Source organism: Panulirus ornatus, chromosome 57 (genome assembly GCF_036320965.1).
Source record: "Panulirus ornatus isolate Po-2019 chromosome 57, ASM3632096v1, whole genome shotgun sequence".
Lineage (NCBI taxonomy): Eukaryota > Metazoa > Arthropoda > Malacostraca > Decapoda > Palinuridae > Panulirus > Panulirus ornatus.
This window is the reverse complement of record NC_092280.1, coordinates 5,418,252-5,435,777: the sequence shown is the minus strand read 5'-3', so window position 1 is coordinate 5,435,777 and position 17,526 is coordinate 5,418,252. Positions and strand designations below refer to the sequence as shown.

The window sequence follows — 17,526 nt, the reverse complement described above, 5'->3', positions numbered from 1 at the left end:
CATTGTTGGAACCACTATTCCTTCAAACATACCCATTTTTGCTTTCCGAGATAATGTTCTCGACTTCCAAACATTCTTCAAGGCTCCCAGAATTTTCACCCCCTCCCCCACCCTATGATTCACTTCCGCTTCCATGGTTCCATCCGCTGCCAGATCCACTCCCAGATATCTAAAACACTTTACTTCCTCCAGTTTTTCTCCATTCAAACTTACCTCCCAATTGACTTGACCCTCAACCCTACTGTACCTAATAACCTTGCTCTTATTCACATTTACTCTTAGCTTTCTTCTTTCACACACTTTACCAAACTCAGTCACCAGCTTCTGCAGTTTCTCACATGAATCAGCCACCAGCGCTGTATCATCAGCGAACAACAACTGACTCACTTCCCAAGCTCTCTCATCCACAACAGACTGCATACTTGCCCCTCTTTCCAAAACTCTTGCATTCACCTCCCTAACAACCCCATCCATAAACAAACTAAACAGCCATGGAGACATCACACACCCCTGCCACAAACCTACATTCACTGAGAACCAATCACTTTCCTCTCTTCCTACACGTACACATGCCTTACATCCTCGATAAAAACTTTTCACTTTCTAACAACTTGCCTCCCACACCATATATTCTTAATACCTTCCACAGAGCATCTCTACCAACTCATATGCCTTCTCCAGATCCATAAATGCTACATACAAATCCATTTGCTTTTCTAAGTATTTCTCACATACATTCTTCAAAGCAAACACCTTATCCACACATCCTCTACCACTTCTGAAACCACACTGCTCTTCCCCAATCTGATGCTCTGTACATGCCTTCACCCTCACAATCAATTTTTTTTTCTTTTTTTTTTGTCGCTGTCTCCCGCGTTTGCGAGGTAGCGCAAGGAAACAGACGAAAGAAATGGCCCAACTCACCCCCATACACATGTATATACATACGTCCACACACGCAAATATACACACCTACACAGCTTTCCATGGTTCACCCCAGACGCTTCACATGCCCTGATTCAATCCACTGACAGCACGTCAACCCCGGTATACCACATCGCTCCAATTCACTCTATTCCTTGCCCTCCTTTCACCCTCCTGCATGTTCAGGCCCCGATCACACAAAATCTTTTTCACTCCATCTTTCCACCTCCAATTTGGTCTCCCTCTTCTCCTCGTTCCCTCCACCTCCGACACATATATCCTCTTGGTCAATCTTTCCTCACTCATTCTCTCCATGTGCCCAAACCATTTCAAAACACCCTCTTCTGCTCTCTCAACCACGCTCTTTTTATTTCCACACATCTCTCTAACCCTTACATTACTTACTCGATCAAACCACCTCATACCACACATTGTCCTCAAACATCTCATTTCCAGCACATCCATCCTCCTGCGCACCACTCTATCCATAGCCCATGCCTTGCAACCATACAACATTGTTGGAAACACTATTCCTTCAAACATACCTATTTTTGCTTTCCGAGATAATGTTCTCGACTTCCACACATTCTTCAAGGCTCCCAGAATTTTCGCCCCCTCCCCCACCCTATGATCCACTTCCGCTTCCATGGTTCCATCCGCTGCCAGATCCACTCCCAGATATCTAAAACACTTCACTTCCTCCAGTTTTTCTCCATTCAAACTCACCTCCCAATTGACTTGACCCTCAACCCTACTGTACCTCAATCAATACCCTCCCATATAATTTCCCAGGAATACTCAACAAACTTATACCTCTGTAATTTGAGCACTCACTCTTATCCCCTTTGCCTTTGTACAGTGGCACTATGCAAACATTCTGCCAATCCTCAGGCACCTCACCATGAATCATTTTTTATTTATCTATTATTTATTTTGCTTTGTCGCTGTCTCCCGCGTTAGCGAGGTAGCGCAAGGAAACAGACGAAAGAATGGCCCAACCCGCCCACATACATATGTATGTACATACACGTCCACACACGCAAATATACATACCTATACATCTCAATGTACACATATATATATACACACACAGACATATACATATATACACATGTACATAATTCATACTGTCTGCCTTTATTTGTTCCCATCGCCACCTCGCCACACATGGAATGACAACCCCCTCCCCCCTCATGTGTGCGAGGTAGCGCTAGGAAAGACACCAAAGGCCCCATTCGTTCACACTCAGTCTCTAGCTGTCATGTAATAAAGAATTGACATATATTGTTGAAATGTTATTCTTGACTGGAATATATAGATATATATTATAGTTGCTCAGGCTCATCCAAGTCTCTTCTTTCCATGTATCTTATCTATCTACATTTCCAATGCCTTTTCCCACCTGGAACTCCCTCAAGGGTGTGGCCGTGACAATAGGGTCTCCATAAGTAGTGAACTCCAGTGCCACTCTTTAGTGTTTCACCCTTAACAGGCCACTGGTAGAAGCATTTCTAGTGAAATGTTTGCACAAGCGTCTACCTGATGTTTCTACTGACCGCTTCTATGTAATGCTCCTGCCTAATGTTCCTATTTACTACTTTTACCTAAAACTAATGCCCCTGCCAAAATATTCCAAACTACTGGTTCTGTCTATTGCTCCTACTATTTTGCCGAATGGCAGGGTAAGCACATAGTGCTCACTGCAGGAAAATCTAGAGTAATGAAGAATGAGCTATGTGAGTTAAGTGTTGTCAGGTGTTATGTATGACAGGAAGAGATTGTATGTTTTTAGACAGAATACCAGTAGTCTACATGTGGGTGAGACAGAAAGAAAAGACTGCTACCTGGGCAATAAGGAGTGCAACCTGACAACCACTGAAGTGCTGGCTTACCAAGCAGCCATCACTAACCCTCCCAATACCTGGTCTCTTAACGGTCTGAACCAAGTGAGGTATGTTATTTCATTCTTTAGGATGTGTTAAGTAATGTTAACTATGGCTATAGATTCTTTATTATGAAGGGGGAACATAATATATTCCAGAGTGCGACAACGTTGTGGTGAGGGTTGTTCTAGTGGTAGCTCAGGGTTGAATGATGAATGTAGTCGAGCAGCAGATTCTCAACATGGCAACATTCCACTTCATCAGGGTAAGCGTAAAATTTGTTTATTTGCAGGTTCTACCATGTATACAAGACCAACTCTCTGTTTTGTCTGTATGACTTTTTTTGAAATAAGAAAGATAATTTTTGGAGATTATACTCCACATGGAAGAAAAGCTCCATATGTGTAATTCACTGAAACCACAGCTCCCTGTCCTGAGCCAGGCCCCACAGACCTTTCCATGGTTTACCGTAGACTCTTTACATGCCCCTGTATACCACACCATTCCAGTTCACTCTGTCCCCTGCACACCATTCACCCTTCTGCATGTTTAGGCCCCAATCACTGAAAATCTTTTTCATTCCATCCTTTCGTTTCCAATTTGTCTCACCACTCTCTTTGTTCCCTCCACACAAATATCCTCTTTAATAAACCTTTCCCCACTCATTCTCTTTGTATGTCCATACTGTTTCAGCACTTCCTCTTCAGCATTCTCAGCCATAACTTGCTTGATCAAACTACCTCATACCAAATATTGCCCCAAACATTTCATTTCCAACACATCCACCTTTCTCTGCACAGCCTAATCTATAGTCTGTGCCATGTATCCATGTAATATTGTTGGGACTACTATACTTTTAAACATACCCATTTTTCATTTTTGCCCTCCTGGTTAATGACTTCTCTTCCCTCACATTCCTCATTTCTGTAAGAGCTTTCTCCCCCTCAACTGCCTTACAACTCACTTATGCTTTTATATTTCCATTCGCTGGTATTTCCGCTCAGATGTATTAAACACTTCATTTCTTCCAAATTTTCTCCACTCAAACTCACACCCCAACCAACCTGCCCCACTGCCCAAGTAAGCCTGATAATCTTGCTTTTATTCACATTTGCTCTCAATGTCATATTTTCACACACACTCCCAAACTCATTCACCAACTTCTGCAGTTTCTCTCTCAGATCTGCCACCGGCGTTGTGTCATCAGCAAAGAACTACTGACTTACCAGGCTCCCTCTTCCCTTACCTACTACCTACTCAACCCGTTCTCCAAGACCCTTGCATTTGCCTCCCTCATGCATAAACAAATTAAATAGCCATGGTAACAACATGCACCATAGCTGCAGACTGACCTTTTCCTGGAACCACTTACTCTCCTCTCACCCTACTCATACACATGCTCCTTACCTTTGATGAAAGCTTCTCTGCTTCAAGCAGCTTTTCTCCCACACCACATATTCTTGAAACCTTCCACAAGGCATTTCTATCAACCTTATCGTATACTTTCCCCAGAAAGCATATATATAAGTATTATCATAATTGCCCCAGGACCTCTTTCTTTCTTTGAAAGGGTTCTTTGGGTGCTGTGGATGTCAGTCAATTATGATCTGAATGACAATCTACAAATTTTATTTCCCATCACAAGTTGAACTTTGTACTCATTTTGGGCTCTGTTGGTAGGCCACAAGTGACAATTCAATCAAAGAATGAGCAATTAGGGCATTCTGCAGGCTTAAGTAACCTGTTAGTGACTATGGTATATGGTTGTGCTGCATCTGTGTGGCCCCATCTCCATGTCTTTACTGTCCGTACACAGTTTTGGCCAGTCTGTTAGATAATATGTTTATTCTAGACTTGTAATGTTTCAGTCTTAATTCATAAAGGAGCAGATAGTTGGACTGAGTTAGGATTTTTTCCATTAAGGCTAAGTCATCTGTTCTTGACACTGCCTCACTAACGTGGGAAATGGCAAATATGTAAAAACTTTATAAATAAAACAAAAGATTTTATTGTTTTTTAATATTCTGAGGTGAGGTTGAAGATGTCGGTTGCACACCAAAAAGGTTTGATTAGGATGTAGATCATCTATGTGTTTCCATATTATTATTATTATTATTATCTCTTTTCTTTCTTTCAAACTATTCGCCATTTCCCGCGTTAGCAAGGTAGCATTAAGAACAGAGAACTGGGCCTTTGAGGGAATATCCTCACCTGGCCCCCTTCTCTGTTCCTTCTTTTGGAAAATTATTATTATTATTATTATTATTATTCATGTGAGAAACTGCAGAAGCTGGTGACTGAGTTTGGTAAAGTGTGTGGAAGAAGAAAGTTGAGAGTAAATGTGAATAAGAGCAAGGTTATTAGGTACAGTAGGGGTGAGGGTCAAGTCAATTGGGAGGTGAGTTTGAATGGAGAAAAACTGGAGGAAGTGAAGTGTTTTAGATATCTGGGAGTGGATCTGTCAGCGGATGGAACCATGGAAGCGGAAGTGGATCATAGGGTGGGGGAGGGGGCGAAAATTTTGGGAGCCTTGAAAAATGTGTGGAAGTCGAGAACACTATCTCGGAAAGCAAAAATGGGTATGTTTGAGGGAATAGTGGTTCCAACAATGTTGTATGGTTGCGAGGCGTGGGCTATGGATAGAGATGTGCGCAGGAGGATGGATGTGCTGGAAATGAGATGTTTGAGGACAATGTGTGGTGTGAGGTGGTTTGATCGAGTAAGTAACGTAAGGGTAAGAGAGATGTGTGGAAATAAAAAGAGCGTGGTTGAGAGAGCAGAAGAGGGTGTTTTGAAATGGTTTGGGCACATGGAGAGAATGAGTGAGGAGAGATTGACCAAGAGGATATATGTGTCGGAGGTGGAGGGAACGAGGAGAAGAGGGAGACCAAATTGGAGGTGGAAAGATGGAGTGAAAAAGATTTTGTGTGATCGGGGCCTGAACATGCAGGAGGGTGAAAGGAGGGCAAGAAATAGAGTGAATTGGAGTCATGTGGTATACAGGGGTTGACGTGCTGTCAGTGGATTGAAGCAAGGCATGTGAAGCGTCTGGGGTAAATCATGGAAAGCTGTGTAGGTATGTATATTTGCGTGTGTGGACGTGTGTATGTACATGTGTATGGGGGGGGGGGTTGGGCCATTTCTTTCGTCTGTTTCCTTGCGCTACCTCGCAAACGCGGGAGACAGCGACAAAGTATAAAAAAAAAAAAAAAAAAAAAATTATTATTATTATTATTATTATTATTATTATTATTATATTATTATATTATTATAGAAAGCGACTAGAGGGGACGGGAGCGGGGGGCCAGAAATCCTCCCCTCCTTGTATTAACTTTCTAAAATGGGAAACAGAAGAAGGAGTCACGCGGGGAGTGCTCATCCTCCTCGAAGGCTCAGAGTGGGGTGCCTAAATGTGTGTGGATGTAACCAAGATGTGAAAAAAGGAGAGATAGGTAGTATGTTTGAGGAAAGGAACCTGGATGTTTTGGCTCTGAGTGAAACGAAGCTCAAGGGTAAAGGGGAAGAGTGGTTTGGGAATGTCTGGGGAGTAAAGTCAGGGGTTAGTGAGAGGACAAGAGCAAGGGAAGGAGTAGCAATACTCCTGAAATAGGAGTTGTGGGAGTATGTGATAGAGTGTAAGAAAGTAAATTCTCGATTAATATGGGTAAAACTGAAAGTTGATGGAGAGAGGTGGGTGATTATTGGTGCATATGCACCTGGGCATGAGAAGAAACATCAAGAGAGGCAAGTGTTTTGGGAGCAGCTGAATGAGTGTGTTAGTGGTTTTGATGCACGAGACCGGGTCATAGTGATGGGTGATTTGAATGCAAAGGTGAGTAACGTGGCAGATGAGGGAATAATTGGTATACATGGGGTGTTCAGTGTTGTAAATGGAAATGGTGAAGAGCTTGTAGATTTATGTGCTGAAAAAGGACTGATGATTGGGAATACCTGGTTTAAAAAGCGAGATATACATAAGTATACTTATGTAAGTAGGAGAGATGGCCAGAGAGCGTTATTGGATCACGTGTTAATTGACAGGCGTGCGAAAGAGAGACTTTTGGATGTTAATGTGCTGAGAGGTGCAACTGGAGGGATGTCTGATCATTATCTTGTGGAGGCTAAGGTGAAGATTTGTATGGGTTTTCAGAAAAGAAGAGTGAATGTTGGGGTGAAGAGGGTGGTGAGAGTAAGTGAGCTTGAGAAGGAGACCTGTGTGAGGAAGTACCAGGAGAGACTGAGTACAGAATGGAAAAAGGTGAGAACAATGGAAGTAAGGGGAGTGGGGGAGGAATGGGATGTATTTAGGGAATCAGTGATGGATTGCGCAAAAGATGCTTGTGGCATGAGAAGAGTGGGAGGTGGGTTGATTAGAAAGGGTAGTGAGTGGTGGGATGAAGAAGTAAGAGTATTAGTGAAAGAGAAGAGAGAGGCATTTGGATGATTTTTGCAGGGAAAAAATGCAATTGAGTGGGAGATGTATAAAAGAAAGAGACAGGTCAAGAGAAAGGTGCAAGAGGTGAAAAAAAGGGCAAATGAGAGTTGGGGTGAGAGAGTATCATTAAATTTTAGGGAGAATAAAAAGATGTTCTGGAAGGAGGTAAATAAAGTGCGTAAGACAAGGGAGCAAATGGGAACTTCGGTGAAGGGCGCAGATGGGGAGGTGATAACAAGTAGTGGTGATGTGAGAAGGAGATGGAGTGAGTATTTTGAAGGTTTGTTGAATGTGTTTGATGATAGAGTGGCAGATATAGGGTGTTTTGGTCGAGGTGGTGTGCAAAGTGCGAGGGCTAGGGAAAATGATTTGGTAAACAGAGAAGAGGTAGTAAAAGCTTTGCGGAAGATGAAAGCCGGCAAGGCAGCAGGTTTGGATGGTATTGCAGTGGAATTTATTAAAAAAGGGGGTGACTGTATTGTTGACTGGTTGGTAAGGTTATTTAATGTATGTATGACTCATGGTGAGGTGCCTGAGGATTGGCGGAATGCGTGCATAGTGCCATTGTTCAAAGGCAAAGGGGATAAGAGTGAGTGCTCAAATTACAGAGGTATAAGTTTGTCGAGTATTCCTGGCAAATTATATGGGAGGGTATTGATTGAGAGGGTGAAGGCATGTACAGAGCATCAGATTGGGGAAGAGCAGTGTGGTTTCAGAAGTGGTAGAGGATGTGTGGATCAGGTGTTTGCTTTGAAGAATGTATGTGAGAAATACTTAGAAAAGCAAATGGATTTGTATGTAGCATTTATGGATCTGGAGAAGGCATATGATAGAGTTGATAGAGATGCTCTGTGGAAGGTATTAAGAATATATGGTGTGGGAGGCAAGTTGTTAGAAGCAGTGAAAAGTTTTTATCGAGGATGTAAGGCATGTGTGCGTGTAGGAAGAGAGGAAAGTGATTGGTTCTCAGTGAATGTAGGTTTGCGGCAGGGGTGTGTGATGTCTCCATGGTTGTTTAATTTGTTTATGGATGGGGTTGTTAGGGAGGTGAATGCAAGAGTTTTGGAAAGAGGGGCAAGTATGAAGTCTGTTGGGGATGAGAGAGCTTTGGAAGTGAGTCAGTTGTTGTTCGCTGATGATACAGCGCTGGTGGCTGATTCATGTGAGAAACTGCAGAAGCTGGTGACTGAGTTTGGTAAAGTGTGTGAAAGAAGAAAGTTAAGAGTAAATGTGAATAAGAGCAAGGTTATTAGGTACAGTAGGGTTGAGGGTCAAGTCAATTGGGAGGTGAGTTTGAATGGAGAAAAACTGGAGGAAGTGAAGTGTTTTAGATATCTGGGAGTGGATCTGGCAGCGGATGGAACCATGGAAGCGGAAGTGGATCATAGGGTGGGGGAGGGGGCGAAAATTCTGGGAGCCTTGAAGAATGTGTGGAAGTCGAGAACATTATCTCGGAAAGCAAAAATGGGTATGTTTGAAGGAAAAGTGGTTCCAACAATGTTGTATGGTTGCGAGGCGTGGACTATGGATAGAGTTGTGTGCAGGAGGATGGATGTGCTGGAAATGAGATGTTTGAGGACAATGTGTGGTGTGAGGTGGTTTGATCGAGTAAGTAACGTAAGGGTAAGAGAGATGTGTGGAAATAAAAAGAGTGTGGTTGAGAGAGCAGAAGAGGGTGTTTTGAAATGGTTTGGGCACATGGAGAGAATGAGTGAGGAAAGATTGACCAAGAGGATATATGTGTCGGAGGTGGAGGGAACGAGGAGAAGAGGGAGACCAAATTGGAGGTGGAAAGATGGAGTGAAAAAGATTTTGTGTGATCGGGGCCTGAACATGCAGGAGGGTGAAAGGAGGGCAAGGAATAGAGTGAATTGGAGCGATGTGGTATACCGGGGTTGACGTGCTGTCAGTGGATTGAATCAAGGCATGTGAAGCGTCTTGGGTAAACCATGGAAAGCTGTGTAGGTATGTATATTGCGTGTGTGGACGTATGCATATACATGTGTATGGGGATGGGTTGGGCCATTTCTTTCGTCTGTTTCCTTGTGCTACCTCGCAAACGCGGGAGACAGCGACAAAGCAAAAAAAAAAAAGAATTATTATTTTTTTCTTTTTAAACTGTTCGCCATTTCCCGCGTTAGTGAGGTAGCGTTAAGAACAGAGGACTGGGCCTTTTTTGGAATATCCTCACCTGGCTCCCTCTGTTCCTTTTTTGGAAAATTAAAAAAAAAAAAAAAAAAACGAGAGGGGAGGATTTCCAGCCCCCCACTCCCTTCCCTTTTAGTCGCCTTCTACGACACGCAGGGAATACGTGGGAAGTATTCTTAAGCCCCTATCCCCAGGGACTATTATTATTATTATTTTTTTTTTTTTTTCCCACTGTCTCCCATGTTTGCGAGGTAGCGCAAGGAAACAGACGAAAGAAATGGCCCAACCCACCCCCATACACATGTATATACATACGTCCACACACACAAATATACATACCTACACAGCTTTCCATGGTTTACCCCAGACGCTTCACATGCCCTGATTCAATCCACTGACAGCACGTCAACCCCGGTATACCACATCGCTCCAATTCACTCTATTCCTTGCCCTCCTTTCACCCTCCTGCATGTTCAGGCCCCGATCACACAAAATCTTTTTCACTCCATCTTTCCACCTCCAATTTGGTCTCCCTCTTCTCCTCGTTCCCTCCACCTCCGACACATATATCCTCTTGGTCAATCTTTCCTCACTCATTCTCTCCATGTGCCCAAACCATTTCAAAACACCCTCTTCTGCTCTCTCAACCACGCTCTTTTTATTTCCACACATCTCTCTTACCCTTACGTTACTTACTCGATCAAACCACCTCACACCACACATTGTCCTCAAACATCTCATTTCCAGCACATCCATCCTCCTGCGCACCACTCTATCCATAGCCCACGCCTCGCAACCATACAACATTGTTGGAACCACTATTCCTTCAAACATACCTATTTTTGCTTTTCGAGATAATGTTCTCGACTTCCACACATTCTTCAAGGCTTCCAGAATTTTCGCCCCCTCCCCCATCCTATGATCCACTTCCGCTTCCATGGTTCCATCCGCTGCCAGATCCACTCCCAGATATCTAAAACACTTTACTTCCTCCAGTTTTTCTCCATTCAAACTCACCTCCCAATTGACTTGACCCTCAACCCTACCGTACCTAATAACCTTGCTCTTATTCACATTTACTCTTAACTTTCTTCTTTCACACACTTTACTATTCGCCATTTCCCACTTTAGCGAGGTAGCATTAAGAACAGAGGACTGGACCTTTGAGGGAATATCCTCACCTGACCCCCTTCTCTGTTCCCTCTTTTGGAAAATTAGAAAAAAAAAAAAAACAAGAGGGAAGGATTTCCAGCTCCCCACTCCCTTCCCTTTTAGTCGCCTTCTACGACATGCAGGGAATACGTGGGAAGTATTCTTTCTCCCCTTATTATTATTATTATTATACTTCTGTTTCCCCTTTTAGAAAGTTAAATACCAGGAGGGGGGCATTTAGCCCCCCGCTTCCTCCCCCTTTAGTCGCCATCTACAACACGCGGGAAATACATAGGATTCTCCCCATCCACCTCCAGTTTGGTCTCCTGCTTCTCCTTCTTCCCTCCACCTCTGACACATATATCTGCCTTGTCAATCTTTCCTCTCATTCTCTCCATATGACCAAATCATTTCAACACACCCTCTTCTGCTCTTTCAACCACACTCGTTTTACTTCCTCACATCTCTCTTACCCTTTCATTATTTACTCGATCAAACCATGTCACACCTCATATTTTCCTTAAACATTTCCTTTCCAGCACATCCACCCTCCTTTATACAACCCTGTCTATAGCCCATGCCTTGCAACCATATAACATTGTTGGAATTAGGATTCCGTTAAGTATACCCATTTTTGCTCTTCGAGATAACATTCTCTCCTTCCACACATTCTTCATCATTCCCAGAACCTTTACCCCCTCCACCCACCCTGTGACTCACTTCCACTTCTATGGTTCCATTCGCTACTAAGTCCACTCCCAGATATCTGAAACACTTTACTTCCTCCAGTTTTTCTCCATTCAAACTTGCATCCCAATTACCTTGTCCTTCAACTCTTCTGAACCTTATAACCTTGCTTTTATTCACTTTTACTGTCAACTTTCTCCTTTCACATATTAGTAATGAATATTTCTTAACAAGTGATTACCAGCTGAATCAAAGAATGATTTATTTTTTTCTTTACAGTTTTGACAACTGCTCCTGCAAGTTTAGGATCTGGTGGTAGTCAAGATGGATCCCAGGTCGGAGGTCTCAGCTTAGTCACAGCAACAGGAAGTTTAGGTCATGGGAGTCTGGGACGTGGTGGTTCATTATCTCGTGGTTCTCTTCATGCCAACCGTGGCTCAATTGTTTCAACAGTTTCATCACTTGTTGGCCCTGCAAACAAGCAGTCTACCTCCACACTGGCAAGTTTAGCTGGTCTTTTATCTGATACTACAGCAGGACTAACCCGACTTGATCCTAGGGATAGAGATGGGCTCAGTGAGGGCTCTGCCAGTAGCAAAGATCGGGATTGGAGTGGCCGTGATGTTTCCCTTCATAGTGGGCGAGATGGAGGATCAATTCATAGTGGGCGTGAAGGTTCACTTCACAGTGGCAGAGAAGGCTCCTTACACAGTGGTAGAGATGTATCTCTTCACAGTGGACGAGATGGATCTCTTGCAGGTGGGGAGAAACGAGTACGTCAAGGAATATCTGCGAGCAGCCGTAGCACTCCAACCTCATCATTGTCAACTCCTGCCCGTGATGTACCACCCATTCCCTTAATGACAGGGTCCAGAGATCCACACTTGAGGGATGCATCCTGGGATGCAACAAGCATTCGAGAGGACTGCAGTACCTTACATGAAGAAAGTGAAGAAAAATTTACAACTCCACCTCCTGATAAACATGTGCAGCGAGTCCGGGTAAGAACTGTTTATAATGTTTAGAGTTATAATTTAGCTTCATTCTTTTTATAGAATCTTCATTGGTCAATCAAATGATTAACTCTGCATTATATCTGTATTGGTATTTCTTTAAGACATACCCTTTTGCCTTACACTTTAGTATATCCTTTGTTTTTTCTTTCTTGGATTATCTCGTATGCTCATTTTTCCACTTTTTCTTAGTGTGTATTTGTTTATCAATTTGAACTTAATAGTCTTGTTGAAAATTTCAGCTCTCTCTCTTTCAAGTAAACTGATATACACACCCTTATTAACTCATCATTATTGCCCAGTACACCCATGCTACTTAAAGCCTTGTGTCTCTTTACATGTTTTGCTCATATGACTAGGGAACTTCTAGTATTGTTGACTTATACATGGTGAGTTGTTTGTTGTAAATAAGCATCTCTTAGTCATATTTACAGATATGTTATAGTGTTGTAACATGTAAATCACTTTAGACTGAACTGTAGCATTGAAAGTATTGGTTATAAATTTTCTTTTACATACTATTTTAGGCTCATAATGAGCTCAGGGTATAGCTAAAGATTAGCTCAATACCTCTTTATGATGTAGATTACTCTCACTCGCTTTCATCCTGTGTTTTCGTGTGTATCCCCAACAAGTATATTATTTTCAGCTCTTCACCATCATCAGATGATGGTTCATATGGGTTTTACCTGAAGTAACTTCCTGGTGAAGGATATATCAGCACCTTCATACCTGTGCTTACCTACAGAAAGATTTTGCCTAAGGCAAGGCATGAACATAGTACTCATTGCTCTTTGTGCTTGATTCACATCACAGTTTTTTTTTTTTTAACCATACAGCTATAGTGATTATTAATTTCTGTACAAAACTATCTTATTTTAGTTTGAATATTTTGGTGTTTACTACACATGAATTTCTTATCTTACTGGGTAGAACACTGAATTGTCTTTCCATTTTCTTGCTGGTTATTCATATATATTTTTTATGTGTCTTTTTAGTTTATTTCCAGCTATACTTGTGGATTTACTCTTTGTGTCTCCTTATATTAGCAGATTTTAAGTCTTAATGCCCAAATATCTCTCTTTTTTTCAAGGCTGTATAATTGCAGCCTTGCCCTCCTTTCACCCTCCTGCATGTTCAGGCCCCGATCACACAAAATCTTTTTCACTCCATCTTTCCACCTCCACTTTGGTCTCCCACTTCTCCTCGCTCCCTCCACCTCCGACACATATATCCTCTTGGTCAATCTTTCCTCACTCATTCTCTCCATGTGCCCAAACCATTTCAAAACACCCTCTTCTGCTCTCTCAACCACGCTCTTTTTATTTCCACACATCTCTCTTACCCTTACGTTACTTACTCGATCAAACCACCTCACACCACACATTGTCCTCAAACATCTCATTTCCAGCACATCCATCCTCCTGCGCACAACTCTATCCATAGCCCACGCCTCGCAACCATACAACATTGTTGGAACCACTATTCCTTCAAACATACCCAATTTTGCTTTCCGAGATAATGTTCTCGACTTCCACATGTTCTTCAAGGCTCCCAGGATTTTCGCCCCCTCCCCCACCCTATGATCCACTTCCGCTTCCGTGGTTCCATCCGCTGCCAGATCCACTCCCAGATATCTAAAACACTTTACTTCCTCCAGTTTTGCTCCATTCAAACTTACCTCCCAATTGACTTGACCCTCAACCCTACTGTACCTAATAACCTTGCTCTTATTCACATTTACTCTTAACTTTCTTCTTTCACACACTTTACCAAACTCAGTCACCAGCTTCTGCAGTTTCTCACATGAATCAGCCACCAGCGCTGTATCATCAGCGAACAACAACTGACTCACTTCCCAAGCTCTCTCATCCCCAACAGACTTCATACTTGCCCCTCTTTCCAAAACTCTTGCATTTACCTCCCTAACAACCCCATCCATAAACAAATTAAACAACCATGGAGATATCACACATCCCTGCCGCAAACCTACATTCACTGAGAACCAATGACTTTCCTCTCTTCCTACAGGTACACATGCCTTACATCCTCGATAAAACTTTTCACTGCTTCTAACAACTTGCCTCCCACACCATATATTCTTAATACCTTCCACAGAGCATCTCTATCAACTCTATCATATGCCTTCTCCAGATCCATAAATGCTGCATACAAATCCATTTGCTTTTCTAAGTATTTCTTACATACATTCTTCAAAGCAAACGCCTGATCCACACATCCTCTACCACTTCTGAAACCACACTGCTCTTCCCCAATATGATGCTCTGTACATGCCTTCACCCTCTCAATCAATACCCTCCCATATAATTTCCCAGGAATACTCAACAAACTTTTTTTTTTTTTTTTTTTTTTTTTTATACTTTGTCGCTGTCTCCCGCGTTTGCGAGGTAGCGCAAGGAAACAGACGAAAGAAATGGCCCAAACCCCCCCCCCCATACACATGTACATACACACGTCCACACACGCAAATATACATACCTACACAGCTTTCCATGGTTTACCCCAGACGCTTCACATGCCTTGATTCAATCCACTGACAGCACGTCAAACCCTGTATACCACATCGCTCCAATTCACTCTATTCCTTGCCCTCCTTTCACCCTCCTGCATGTTCAGGCCCCGATCACACAAAATCTTTTTCACTCCATCTTTCCACCTCCAATTTGGTCTCCCTCTTCTCCTCGTTCCCTCCACCTCCGACACATATATCCTCTTGGTCAATCTTTCCTCACTCATTCTCTCCATGTGCCCAAACCATTTCAAAACACCCTCTTCTGCTCTCTCAACCACGCTCTTTTTATTTCCACACATCTCTCTTACCCTTACGTTACTTACTCGATCAAACCACCTCACACCACACATTGTCCTCAAACATCTCATTTCCAGCACATCCATCCTCCTGCGCACAACTCTATCCATAGCCCACGCCTCGCAACCATACAACATTGTTGGAACCACTATTCCTTCAAACATACTCATTTTTGCTTTCCGAGATAATGTTCTCGACTTCCACACATTTTTCAAGGCTCCCAAAATTTTCGCCCCCTCCCCCACCCTATGATCCACTTCCGCTTCCATGGTTCCATCCGCTGACAGATCCACTCCCAGATATCTAAAACACTTCACTTCCTCCAGTTTTTCTCCATTCAAACTCACCTCCCAATTGACTTGACCCTCAACCCTACTGTACCTAATAACCTTGCTCTTATTCACATTTACTCTTAACTTTCTTCTTCCACACACTTTACCAAACTCAGTCACCAGCTTCTGCAGTTTCTCACATGAATCAGCCACCAGCGCTGTATCATCAGCGAACAACAACTGACTCACTTCCCAAGCTCTCTCATCCCCAACAGACTTCATACTTGCCCCTCTTTCCAGGACTCTTGCATTTACCTCCCTAACAACCCCATCCATAAACAAATTAAACAACCATGGAGACATCACACACCCCTGCCGCAAACCTACATTCACTGAGAACCAATCACTTTCCTCTCTTCCTACACGTACACATGCCTTACATCCTCGATAAAAACTTTTCACTGCTTCTAACAACTTGCCTCCCACACCATATATTCTTAATACCTTCCACAGAGCATCTCTATCAACTCTATCATATGCCTTCTCCAGATCCATAAATGCTACATACAAATCCATTTGCTTTTCTCAACAAACTTATACCTCTGTAATTTGAGCACTCACTCTTATCCCCTTTGCCTTTGTACAATGGCACTATGCACGCATTCTGCCAATCCTCAGGCACCTCACCATGAGTCATACATACATTAAATAACCTTACCAATCAGTCAATAATACAGTCACCCCCTTTTTTAATAAATTCCACTGCAATACCATCCAAACCTGCTGCCTTGCCGGCTTTCATCTTCCGCAAAGCTTTTACTACCTCTTCTCTGTTTACCAAAATATTTTCCCTAACCCTCTCACTTTGCACACCACCTCGACCAAAACACCCTATATCTGCCACTCTATCATCAAACACATTCAACAAACCTTCAAAATACTCACTCCATCTCCTTCTCACATCACCACTACTTGTTATCACCTCCCCATTTGCGCCCTTCACTGAAGTTCCCATTTGCTCCCTTGTCTTACGCACTTTATTTACCTCCTTCCAGAACATCTTTTTATTCTCCCTTTGAATGCAAAGGTGAGTAATGTGGCAGTTGAGGGAATAATTGGTATACATGGGGTGTTCAGTGTTGTAAATGGAAATGGTGAAGAACTTGTAGATTTATGTGCTGAAAAAGGACTGGTGATTGGGAATACTTGGTTTAAAAAGCGAGATATACATAAGTATACGTATGTAAGTAGGAGAGATGGCCAGAGAGCGTTATTGGATTACGTGTTAATTGACAGGCGCGCGAAAGAGAGACTTTTGGATGTTAATGTGCTGAGAGGTGCAACTGGAGGGATGTCTGATCATTATCTTGTGGAGGCTAAGGTGAAGATTTGTATGGGTTTTCAGAAAAGAAGAGTGAATGTTGGGGTGAAGAGGGTGGTGAGAGTAAGTGAGCTTGGGAAGGAGACTTGTGTGAGGAAGTACCAGGAGAGACTGAGTACAGAATGGAAAAAGGTGAGAACAATGGAAGTAAGGGGAGTGGGGGAGGAATGGGATGTATTTAGGGAATCAGTGATGGATTGCGCAAAAGATGCTTGTGGCATGAGAAGAGTGGGAGGTGGGTTGATTAGAAAAGGGTAGTGAGTGGTGGGATGACGAAGTAAGATTATTAGTGAAAGAGAAGAGAGAGGCATTTGGACGATTTTTGCAGGGAAAAAATGCAATTGAGTGGGAGATGTATAAAAAAAAGAGACAGGAGGTCAAGAGAAAGGTGCAAGAGGTGAAAAAGAGGGCAAATGAGAGTTGGGGTGAGAGAGTATCATTAAATTTTAGGGAGAATACATACACATACACAGACATATACATATATACACATGTACATATTCATATTTGCTTGCCTTCATCCATTCCTGTCGCTACCTGCCACACAGGAAATAGCATTGCTACCCCCTCTTCAGCAAGGTAGTGCCAGGAAAACAGACAAAAAAGGCCACATTTGTTCATAATCAGTATCTAGCTGTCATGTGTATTTTCACTCCCTATAGCTTGAGACTTCTAATTAATAATAATGATTACCTACTTGTATCATCGCAGACACATCAGCTTTTTCTAGCAGCCAAATATACTTTTCCTGTCATTTCAACACCTTGCTTCAGTTATTTTCTTCACCATCTCAGTCAACCC

The 17,526-nt window shown here is 42.7% G+C and overlaps 1 protein-coding gene across 4 annotated transcripts in view; it reads left to right on the top strand.

Annotated features, from left to right (window-relative positions):
• Positions 1 to 17,526, top strand: part of pcx (pecanex) — a 93,530-nt gene that overhangs the window by 53,607 nt on the left and 22,397 nt on the right. For all 4 annotated transcript variants that reach the window (XR_011716806.1, XR_011716805.1, XM_071694347.1 and 1 more), the window contains exons 17-18: positions 2,966 to 3,072; positions 11,509 to 12,230. Coding sequence is in view for 2 of the 4 variants with exons in the window: in XM_071694347.1 (XP_071550448.1) it covers positions 2,966 to 3,072; positions 11,509 to 12,230 (829 nt within the window). In the remaining 2 variants the exon portion in view is untranslated. The remainder of the gene's footprint in view (positions 1 to 2,965; positions 3,073 to 11,508; positions 12,231 to 17,526) is intronic.